The sequence below is a fragment of the Crocodylus siamensis genome, chromosome 6 (genome assembly GCF_052110815.1).
Source record: "Crocodylus siamensis isolate JL-2025a chromosome 6, ASM5211081v1, whole genome shotgun sequence".
Classification (NCBI taxonomy): Eukaryota; Metazoa; Chordata; order Crocodylia; family Crocodylidae; genus Crocodylus; species Crocodylus siamensis.
The window spans coordinates 5,630,206-5,641,317 of NC_143400.1; the positions used below are offsets into that span (position 1 = coordinate 5,630,206).

Below are 11,112 nucleotides of genomic sequence, written 5' to 3' on the forward strand. Positions count from 1 at the left end.
AGACCCGGTCCCTGTCTCCCCCTGCCTTGTGCACAGTGCCGCCGGCTGGCCAGGCTTGCAACGGTGGGACCTCTGCCACTGCCCTGCACGGTGGCCCTGGTCCAGTCCCTCCCTCTGCCATGAGGCAGGAGGAGCCTGGTCTAGAGGGTGCAGGACAGGGGCAGGCTGTGCAGCCGGAGCCCCCAGGCAGGAGGGGGGCTCCCCTCAAGCTCATCGCCTGAGCTCCCTGTGCCCAGTGGAGGCGGCTGCAGCTATGCCCCAGGGCTGTGGGCCTGGGCCCGGGCAGAACCGGCGCCTGCAGGGCCAGCAGTGCCCCCGGCCGTTCCCTTGACCAGCCCCTTGCACATGCGTGGCTGTTCCAGGACCCGGGTCTGGGTGTGTCTGCACAGGGCGGTGGCCCTGCCCCGCTCGGGTCAGCAGGACCTGGTGGCAGCCCTGATGTCCGCTCTGGCTGGACCTGTGCCGCCTGCACGGGCCCTGCCCCCTGGTGGGGGTAACGGGAACTGTGTGTATGGGTGTGTGAATGTGCATGTACACGTGTGTGGGTGTGTACATGCACGTTTATGTGCATGGGGTGTGTGTGCGTGTGCATGCAAGTGTGTGTATTGGGTGTGTGCATGAATGCATAGGACGTGTGCATGGGCGTGTGCGCATGCATGGGGTGTCTGTGTGCGCACGTGTGCATGTGTGCGCGTGCATTGTGTGCGTGCATGCATGTCCACGGGGGTGTGCGCGCGTGCGGGCGGGACACACCCGCTGCCCCCTGCCGGCGGGGCTCGGCACTGCTCGCCCGCGTGTCCGCGCCCCGGGGCGGCCCCGGGCTCCGCCTCCCGAAGCCGGCTCCGGTGCGCTGAGCTCGGCGGGGCTCATCCGGCGCGGCGCCGGGCACGGGGGCACCCCCGGAGGGGAGCGCGGCGCGGGGGGCGGGGCGCGCGGCTATTTTTAGCTCCTTGCTGCGTCGCTGGGATTCCACCGACGTCAGCGGGCCCGCGTGACGTCACGGGGCCCCCAGCCAGGCGCGGGGGCGGGAGCGCCCGGCGGAAAAAAAAAAGCGGGTGACGGAGCGGGCGCGGGGCGGCCCCCCCGGGCCCCGCACCTCGCACCCGCCCCCCGGGCCCCGGCGGCGGGTGAGCGCGGCCGGGGGCAGGGCGCGGCGGCTCCCCCGCCCCGCCACAGGGTGGCGCCGACCCGCTTTCCGGGGGCTCGGGACCTGCCCCCGGGGGGGAGCCGAGTCCTGGGGGCGGCCGACGTGACCCCGCGTGTGCGTGTCCGTGTCCGCGCGCGAGTGCCCCGCGCCTGCCCCCGCGCCGCCCGCCGGCTCTCCCTGCCCCGACGTGTCCCCCGTCCCCCCCCGGGGGGCGCTATTTTTAGCTCGGGGCCGCTCCGTCTATTTATAGATCAAAGCCCCGCGGCTGCGTCAATGGAACCCCGCGTGCGTCACCGCGCGCCCCCCGCGCCCCCCCGCGCCCGCCGGAACCACCGCCCCTTCGCGCCTTGTTTGGCGGCTGCCGGAGCCGCCTGCGTCACGGGCCCCGCCCCCCGCCCCCGCCCCGCCTGCGTCACGGGCATGGGGCATGTAGCGCCCGCCGGGCCCCGCACCGCAGCCCGGCTCCGCGGCCGCGCCACGACGGGACGCTCCGCCGCGCTCCGCGCCCGCTGCCAGGTGCGTGCGGGGCTCGCGGGGGGGATGGCTGCGGGCGTCCCGGAGCGCGCGCGGGGGTGCGGGGGCTCCGGAGGACTTGGCTGCACGCGCGGGGCTGCGGTGACTGCGGGGGCTCCGGTGCGGGGGGCTGCAGTGACTGCGGGCGCGCGGGGGGGCAGAGGCCCTGGCGGTCTCCGGAGCACGCGGGGGGCTGCGCTGCCCCCGGGGGTCCCAGGGCACGCGTGGGGGGCGAGAGGAGCGGGACTCCCCCGCCCCAGCCCTAGCCCTGGCGCAGACGTCCCCGCGCGGGCGGGTGGCGGGCTGGGCTCGGGGGTTCAGCGCCCCCCCCCCCCCCCCCCCGATTTGCAGACCAGGGGGCCGGGCAGTGCGGGGCAGACCGGAGAGGTCCCGCGCCTCCACGGGGGGGGCATCTTTTGGCCGGAGCAAGCAACAGGTGCAGCTTCTGCCCAGGCACCTGGCAGCCCTTGCCCCCGCTCCCCGCCTCTCGCCCCAGCCTGTGCCCTGCGCCGGGCACTGCCTGCTTCGTGGGGGAGGCTGGGATCCTGCGGGCGTGGGCAGCTGTGGGGGCGCGTCAGGCTCTGTAGCTTCTTTCCAGGATCAGGCCCCGTGTCCCGCCCCGGCTGCACGCCCGGGGGTGCCTGGGCCCGGACCCCACACGCGCCTCCAGGGGCACCTCCGAGCAGTTCCTTTAGTGCAGGGGGTTTTGTGGGGAGGGGGCTGCGCTGGCCCCGGGAATCGCCATTGGGAGGGCAGGAGGATGCCTCCCTTTACATAAGTCGTGGAGCAGGCGATGGCAACCAGCCAGGACCAAGCCTCCCTTGTGATGCCCGCAGCAGGGGGGCGAGAGCTCTTAGTTCTCCCTCTCTCTCGGCCGCAGAAAACAGCACGGTTCCCCCGTTGCAAGGACCGGGGGGCAGCAGGGCAGGACACCTCTGCAATGCCACCATTGCAGCCCCTGGAAAGGAACTCCCCCCCCCCCGGGGCCTTGGCAGCCTGGGGGAGAAGCGCTGGCAGAAGGGCTGGGCTGGGCATGGCTCAGCCATGGGTCCAAGCCCTGTCCTGTCTCATGCCCGGACTCCCCCAGCGGGGCCTGGGGAGCGGGGCCGTGGCTGCCCGGGCACGCACAAGCCTCTGCTGCTCCTGTGCGGGCAGGGCTGAGCAAGGGGCTGTAGTTAGACCCAAGCCCCCCGGGGCCGCAGGGCCCTGGGGCGGTCCTGGCACGGCCCTGCTCCCCTTGGCAGAGCTCTCCCCACGCTTTGCTCATGCACAAGTGCTGTGGGCCAGGTCCTGGCCTGGAGTAAAGGTGCCCAGCGCCCGCTCGCCGGTTCCGCGCTTCCCAGCCTCGGCCCTTCTTTGGACGGTTCATAAATATTGTCACAAGGAGGCTGGGGAGCATCTGTTCCAGGCGCTGGATACTGTAAATCCTAGCAAGGCTTCGCAGCCCAGCGCCAAGCTCCTATTTTGGGAGCACGGGGCCAGTGTCCTCCGCTGGGAGGTGGGAATGTTGGCCCCGCGCTCCCCTTGGCTGGCGGGACAGTTCAGAGTTTCCCCTCCCTGCATCACGCTGCCTTGGCTGGAAGCACTCGCTGCTCACCCCCCTAGTTTTAACAGGATCAGGGGTTGCAGCCAGAATCTGGCTTCGGGTGCCTTGATGTTCCCGAGCTCGCCCGGAGCAGCCCTGCGGTGCTCAGGGCCGGGCACGAATGCAGCGAGGGCGGGACAGCTGCTCCCGTGGCGAAGCTCTTTGAGCCCCGGGTCCCAAGCGCGTGCCGAGGGGCGTCACTGGGGGGTGAGCAGGACTGGGCAAAGCAGCTGAATTTGGAGAAGCATCTTGCCTGAAGGAGCATGAAACCCCCCACCAGCACCACGGCCTCCTGGTGCCTCGGCATTCAGCGGTCCTGCGTGGCCCACCCGAACACGACCTTTAAAGGTCTGTGAGATGAAGGACGCTATCGCCTGGCCCCGAGGCTGCCAGCTCTGCCAGGGACTCCAGTTACGGGTCTGGCGTGCACGGCCGCAGCAGTGCTGCAGCAGCTGGGCAGGCGGCATGGGGCAGCAAAGCCCCCAGGCCAGGGCGTGGCCGGGGTCAAACATCTGTCCTGCCGCAAAGCAAACGTGCTGGCGGGCGAGCCCCGGGGGGCAGAGCTGGTCTTCTCACCCCTCTCCCACCCTCCTCGTTTGTGCCCCACACCAAGCGTTCGTAGCAACCGTCCTCTGGTCTTGGAGCTGGGGCCTGGGTGTTGCCATGACCTGAGCAGAAATCTGGGGCTGGGCAGAGCAGTGATGGGGGCACTTGGATATGGGGCAGCCTGGCACCAGGGACCCTCCTGGGCTTTTGGTCTGCATGGGAGGCCCTGCTCCATCATGGGCTCCCTTCTTCCTTTGCTGGCCTGGCACCTCCAGCCCCACGGCTGGCTCTGAATGACCTTCCCCGAGGACGAGCTTGTGCCAGTGGGTTAGACCGGCGCCATCACCAGCTAGCGTGGGCTTGTGCCCTCCCACCCTTCAGCTCATTCTTTTTACGGCTTTTCACACCTCGGGCGCAGCGTTGACAATCTTAATTTACGTGGCTCCGAGCTTGGGCGGGTGTCGGAGATCTTGGGTGGGTGTCAGAGACGAGCTGTCACAGCGGCCCCGTCCTGCCCTTCCTCCAAGCTCGCACCCCAGGCCAGGACTTCTCCCAGGTCTGGCCCTGCGGGCTCCTGGTGCTGAGCTGCCGTGGGCTGAGCTCCTGGTCTGTGCTACGGGAGCACCAGGCAGCCCGGTCCCCGTGCTCCTGCAGGGCTTCAGCTTCGCGGATGCGAGGGGTGGAGCGACCGCGTGTTGCCACCTCGCTCTGGGGGTGCAGCTGACGGAGCCCTGCCAGGGAAGGTGCCCATCTCCATGGCCTCTGGTCTGTGAGGGGAAGCCAGTGTCTGCCCCGTGGAGCTTGCAGCTCAGTAGTCTGGGGCGAGGGAGGAGAGGTGCAAGGGGGGAGCGAACGCGGTGGGTAGTCGTGCCAGGGGCCGGTATCCCCCCTGCAGCTCCGGACCGGCGCGTCCCGGCACTCACTCGGTTCCTCCTTCCCTCTCCCCGCAGAAATGCCCTGCATCCAGGCGCAGTATGGCAGCGTGCCCCAGAGCGCCGGGCTGGCTGAGCGCTACCAGGCAGACTTCCTGAGCCCCGAAGCCGGCAAACTTGGCATGGACCTGGCGGGCGCGGAGCTGTCAGCACCCCCCTCGCTGCCCAGCTTCAGCACCTTCATGGACGGCTACGCCGGCGAGTTTGACGCCTTCCTGTGCCAGCTGCCGGCCGCCGGCCCACCCCCCACCGCCGCCTTCAAGCTGGAGGACTTCCAGGTCTACGGCTGCTACCCCGGCCCCTTCAGCAGCCAGCTGGATGAGACCCTGTCCTCGAGTGGCTCGGACTACTACGGCAGCCCCTGCTCCATCCCATCGCCCTCCACCCCCGGCTTCCAGAACCCCCCGGGGCCGGCCTGGGACAGCCCCTTTGGGCCCTACTCTCCCCCCCCGAGCTACGAAGCCGTGCGGCCCTGGGCTGAGCCGCCCAAAAGCGGCACCCCCCAGCCGGCCTTCTTTACCTTTGGGTCCTCGGTTCATGGCTCTGGGGTCCCCCAGAGCCCCCTGAAGACCCAGCCGCCGGTGCCCCGCCTGGACCAGCCCCTGGCGGACACGGACCTCTTTGCCCTCTCCCAGAGCACCCCGGCGGGCTTCCCCGGCCTGCCCCTGGGCCAGGCTTCACCCCTGCTGGACAGCCCGGCCCTGATGGACGGCTCGCTGTCACCCACCAAGACGCGCAGCCCTGGTAGCAACGAGGGCCGTTGCGCCGTGTGCGGGGACAATGCCTCATGCCAGCACTACGGCGTCCGCACCTGCGAGGGCTGCAAGGGCTTCTTCAAGGTGAGAAAGGCATGCGGTTCCTTGCCGGGTGGAGCATCCCTGGTTCTGGCTGCTCGGGGTGGGGGGAGAGAGCGGAGAGGTCCCAGGGCTGCCCCTGATTGCCGTACAAAGCGGTGGGCCATTGGGGAGAGCCCCCAGAAGCCACATCTGTCCCGGGCAGCCCAGGACACTGCGGCGCTCGCGCTCGGGACTGCTGCAGACACAGCGCAGCTCCTTGCAGCCACGGGAAGCTGGGGTAGCCCAAGAGCTTGTGACCCTGAGGCTCCAGCTTCAGAAACCAAGGCCCTGCTTCCTCCTAGGGGGTCTCTGTCCCTAAAACCTTCAAAGTCCCCAGCAAAGCTCGCTCCCCTGCTGCTTCCATGGGATGGGGACAGTCCTGAGACCCATCCCTGTGTTGGGGCAGAGATGGACAGGGGCAGGTGGGGCAGTGGCTCTGTGCGTGTCCTCCGGGGATAGCCGCGGCTTCTGCGCCCACTCCGTGTCCGGGAGCGCAGGCCCTCGGATGTGCAGCCAGAGCCTGGGTGGGAAAGAGGCCGACAAAAGTATTCGGGGGACAGAAGGGCTATTGTTGCCGCTGTCCTGAGCTGGGAGCCAGGAGCCGGGCCTCTTGCCCCTGCTCCTTGCCGGGGGCTGATGTGCCGCGTGCCCCTCCCTGCCCCTGCAGCGCACAGTGCAGAAGAATGCCAAGTACATCTGCCTGGCCAACAAAGACTGCCCTGTGGACAAGAGGCGGAGGAACCGGTGCCAGTTCTGCCGCTTCCAGAAGTGCCTTGCCGTGGGCATGGTCAAAGAAGGTACGGCATGCCCCGCCGGAGATGGGGGTGGAGTCCGAGCCGGGGCACCCCCATCCCCGGCTGCCCTGGGCTGGGAGCCAGCGCGAGCCATGGGCCCATCTGGTCCAGGAGCCTTCATCCCATTTCAAATGCTTCAGGGCTGGGTTTGGGGGGTTTTGGCCTGGAGCTCAAATCCAGCCCCACCTGCATGTGGGGCAACAGCTTCCAGCCCCTGTACGGGGGCCCTGGGAAAGGAGGGGGCTTTGCCACCCCATGCCTGGCTCTCACCCCGCTCTGTCTCCGTCTCTCTGCAGTGGTCCGGACAGACAGCCTGAAAGGCCGCCGGGGCCGGCTCCCATCGAAACCCAAGCAAGCCCAGGACGTTTCCCCCGTCAGCCTCATCACCTCCCTCGTGCGGGCGCACATTGACTCCATCCCCAGCGCCACCAAGTTGGACTACTCCAAGGTACTGACCCATCCTAAGCCAGGGTCTGGGGGGGTCCCACAGCCTCAGTAAGCTCCTCGCTTCCCCTGGCCAGTGGGCCCAGTAGCATTGGGGCTGGCCAGGCGGAGGGGCCTGGACATCCTTGCGTTGTGGCGAGGTGGCGCTTCCAGCCCTGCAGGCACTGGCAGCTCTGTTAGGTCCTGTGGGCAGAGGTGGGACCATGGTGGGGCTGGGGCAGTAACCCCTGCATGGTGGCCCCGCAGTTCCAGGAGACGGCATCCTGCCAGCTGGAGAAGGAGGAGGCGGTGGACGTGCAGCAGTTCTACGACCTGCTCGCCGGCTCCATGGATGTCATCCGCAAGTGGGCTGAGCGGATCCAGGGCTTTGCGGAGCTGCCTCGCCAGGACCAGGACCTGCTCCTGGAGTCCGCCTTCCTGGAGCTCTTCATCCTGCGGCTGGCTTACAGGCGAGTGCCCAGGGCCCTGTCGCTCCCTCACCTGCCCAGGGGGTGTGGGGTGGGTAGGCCGGACCCCCCAGGTGCTGCGTGTCACTTGCTGGGACGTGCCTCTCGGGTCCCCTGCTGTTTGCAGCCAGAGCCTTCATCCTTTCAGCATCGTCCTCAGCTTCGGGGGAGGGGGGGTCTGGCCCAGCTGCTCCCCCACTGCCCCCCCTGCTCAGGTGCTTCCACCCCTGCTCGGACTCCGGGAGCCCCCAGCCACCCTGTGACGGCTCCGCTATGTCCACAGGTCAAAGCCAGAGGAAGGCAAGCTCATCTTCTGCAACGGGGTGGTGCTGCACCGGGCACAGTGTGTACGTGGCTTCGGCGAGTGGATCGACTCCATCTTGGAGTTCTCCCAGGGCCTGCGGCGCATGAGCATCGACGTGCCCTCCTTCTCCTGCCTTGCCGCTCTCGTCATCATCACAGGTGGGGGCCGGAGGGAGATGCTGAGCCAAGAGCTGGGACTCTGGCTACCTCCGGGGTTGGGGGCTTCCTGTGGGCATGTCCTTGCAGGCTGGGATGGGGGGCGTGGGCACAAACCCTTCACCATGACATGGGGGCGAGGGAAGGATCTGCCCCTGCCAACTTTGCCTCCCCCCAGGGAGGAGAGGGTATAATGGCAACCCTTGGGTGACCTCCCTCCTCTCCCCTGCAGACCGGCATGGGCTGAAGGAACCCAAGAAGGTGGAGGAGCTGCAGAACTGCATCGTGGGCTGCCTGAAGGACCATGTGTCGAGCACGGCGGGTGAGCCCGCCCGCCCCAGCTGCCTGTCCAAGCTGCTGGGCAAGCTGCCCGAGCTGCGCACGCTCTGCACCCAGGGCCTGCAGCGCATCTTCTACCTGAAGCTGGAGGACCTGGTGCCACCCCCACCCATTGTGGACAAGATCTTCATGGACACGTTGCCCTTCTGAGTGGCACGGTTGATGGACCTGCTCCCCTGCCTGCTGCAGTGCAGGAGGGGAGACGAATGGCGTTCCCAGAGAGCCGGGACTCGCTGGAAGGGGGCTGCCCTGCCCCGTGCCAGCTGGGCACTGCCCACATGCCCTCTCTGTGGAGAGACCCATGTGCCTTTAGGGTGACGGACTGAGACGCACAACGCCCCGTGCCTGCTGCCCCTGCCCCCTTGGGCCAGGATGTGCTGGCAGCTGCACCCCTGCCAGGCACTGGCTGGGGGCCTGGGGGCCAAGCTGCCTTCCCTGCCCCTGGTGTGCATCATCCCTGGCGCTGACTCCCCAGCCAGTCTCCATCCCCCCAGCAGGCTCGTGCTGCCCCCAGGCCCTGGCTGCCCCCTCCTGTCACCTCTTTTGTACAAATATCAAAGCTTTTTGTAAATAGCTGATCGTGGGGTGGGGATGCACAGTGCCTGCCTTGGCCCCCCCCGCCCTTGCTGTACATAGCCCCATGCACCCCTTGCAAAGCACATTTATATTTGTCTATTATTTTTTTTCTGGATTAGCCACGTGCTCCTCTTTTCCGATGAGTATCTATTTAATATATTAAAATAAAAAAGCTGTGAGCCCCTGCGGCTTCTGCTGCCTCCGTGCTGTGGGTGTAGGGCTGATCCCAGCAGTGCAGCGCATGGGCCCGCAGGCTCCTGGTGTTGGCGGGGGGGAAGTGCAGCTGATGGGTGCTGCTGGTGTTGTGGCCAGGGTGTCGTGAGGGCTTGTCTTTTATCCGGAGGAGCGCTGAATGGGGCAGCGGTTGGGTGGGATATTGTCCCTGGGGAAGCAGGACCAAGAGCTGCTCTGTGCAGCTGGGACTGGGCAGCCTGAGACAGTCCAGGTTCCTCTGAGATTAGGGTCTCTTGGCCCTTCAGTGGGGAGCAGGGAAATGGGGTTGGGTCCTGTGCCCCGTGTGCTTTCCTAGGGTCACTTTATTGGGATCCTTGAGCCTGTCCCTCTGCACCAGCTTTGCTCAGGGGCGACCCTTGTGCTGCCGCTGGGAGGAGAGGGGCAGGGACCCCCCCCAGCCCAACCAGGAGCCCACAACCACCACCCCCTGTCTGGACCTGCAGCCTGCCTGGGCTGGAGCAGCCCCCCTGGGCACGGAGCCGGGCTTGGGCCAGGCTGCAGGAGGCTTCCAGCCCCCGCCACGGCCCCGGCTCGGGTGTCAGCTGCGCCAGGGCCGCAGGAACAGCGGGCGCTGGGATTCACACGTTGCGCCCTGTGGAAACTCTGATGCCCTTGAACGGCCGGTCCCAGCCCGCGGCCCTGCACCTGTTGCCCTGCTCATGCGCTTGCCTTAAAATAGCCCGGAGTCGTGATAGCCCTGTCCCTGCGGCCTGGCTGCCACTGCTTTGGGGCTGGGGGCGGCTGCTGCGCCGAGGTCCCCTCGGGTCACAGGGGAAACTGGGTCGGCCCCACAGGCTGAGGAGAGCCTGAGGCTGCCCCCGCTGACCTGCTCCTTGCCTGGGGGGCTCTGGCCAAAGCCAGGGATCAGGGTGGGGCTGGGGAAGAAAGGCCCCTTTGATGCTTGGGGGTGATGGAGCAGCCGCGCCCAGGCCAGGCCAGGTCGTGGGCGAGGGAGGAATGAACGAATGCAGCGGGCTTGCAACTGGGGCTGCCCCGGGCCAGGGGCATGTAGCCACCCGGACTCCTGGGTCCTGCGTGTGCTGGGGGGCTGTGGGGGGCAGCGGCTGTGCGGGGAGCAGGGCCCAGCGCGGGGAGCGGAAGGACAGCACGGGGCCCTCGGAAACTCGGCCTGGGGTCAAGCCACGCTGCCCCGGCCGCGCCAGGAACAAAGCGCCTTTGAGGCTGGTGGAGCCGGCAGGGCCGGCACAAAGGCACGGTTGTTCTGCGCGGCGCAGGACAATGGTCAAGGGTGGGGGTCCCGCTGCTCCCACCCGCGTGGGCTGAGGGGGGACGCGGTCAGCGTGCAGCTGCTGCCTCGGGCAAGCGCACGGCGCGCGGGGTCTCCTCGTGCCTCCGTGCGGGAGGCTGCAGCAGGGCCCCCGTGCCCCCGGGCTGGCTCCAGCCACGTGCAGGGCAGGCCAGGGGTGCCCGTGCCCAGGCGGAAAGTTACTGGTGGCGGCAGCAGGGTAAATTTAGCTTTGACCCAGCTGGGAATGGAGCCGCCGGGAGGGACGTGAGCGGCCGCGGGCACGGGGAGGAGCCGGCCCCGCTCGGTGCTGCCAGGGGCCGCGGGCTCCGCTTCCCGGGACATGCTGTCCTGGCACCGAACACCGCCCCCAGCTGCTGCCCACCCATGCCAGCGGGGCTGGGATTACAGGTCGCCCCACAAGCCCCTGCCCGAGACTCCCTCTTTGCTGAGAGCAGTATGGGTGCCATGACACAGCACATGGTCAGCCCGCAGGCAGCAGCAGCTGCATTGCTGGGGGTGGAGGGTCTGCCTTTTCTGGGCCCCTCCAGACAGGATGGGGCAGGGCTGCGGCTGCTGGGACTCCTGTCACCGCCAGGTCAGACCCGGGCTGCAGGTATGGGCTGTATTGCAGGGGCAGGTGGCTGCTGGGGTGGGCAGAGGTCTGGGTGGGGGTGGTTGTGCATTGTCTCTGGGGGCAGGGAGGGGGCAGCTCCCTCGCTGATGGTGGATGCAGCATTCCTCTAGCCTGGCCCGGTCCCAGGCGAGATCCATGTCCTGGCCCCCGGCCCTGGCTATTTATACAGTTGGCTGCCCTCTGCAGAGCCGCAGGGCGGGGAGGGCTGGGGCTGTGGTGGGCACTTGCTCCATGACCCTAGCCTCACACGCCATGCACTGGAGATCTGGGACTAGGTGCTTTGGGTGCAGGGAGGTCTGACACCCAGCAGAGCGGGGAAGGGAGGGAGGGGAGATGGGTTGTGCCTTCCCAGCTGAGCTGCAGGCGACTAATAGACAG

General features: G+C 68.2%; 1 protein-coding gene across 1 annotated transcript; it reads left to right on the top strand.

The window, feature by feature from the left end:
- Positions 1–1,532: 1,532 nt before the first annotated feature.
- On the top strand, positions 1,533–8,803 carry NR4A1 (nuclear receptor subfamily 4 group A member 1). The gene is made up of 7 exons (XM_090053509.1): positions 1,533–1,663; positions 4,742–5,562; positions 6,227–6,356; positions 6,650–6,801; positions 7,044–7,246; positions 7,527–7,705; positions 7,935–8,803. The coding sequence occupies exons 2-7, from the start codon at positions 4,744–4,746 to the stop codon at positions 8,189–8,191; spliced, it is 1,740 nt and encodes a 579-aa protein (XP_089909635.1). The 5' UTR covers positions 1,533–1,663; positions 4,742–4,743; the 3' UTR covers positions 8,192–8,803.
- Positions 8,804–11,112: the final 2,309 nt, after the last annotated feature.

Excerpts from the sequence above, each read along its gene's own strand:
- NR4A1 (XM_090053509.1), top strand. The coding sequence starts at position 4,744 with ATGCCCTGCATCCAGGCGCAGTATGGCAGCGTGCCCCAGAGCGCCGGG. Across the intron at positions 5,563-6,226 it reads GCTGCAAGGGCTTCTTCAAG|CGCACAGTGCAGAAGAATGC; the intron begins GTGAGAAAGGCA and ends CTGCCCCTGCAG. Across the intron at positions 7,706-7,934 it reads CGCTCTCGTCATCATCACAG|ACCGGCATGGGCTGAAGGAA; the intron begins GTGGGGGCCGGA and ends TCTCCCCTGCAG.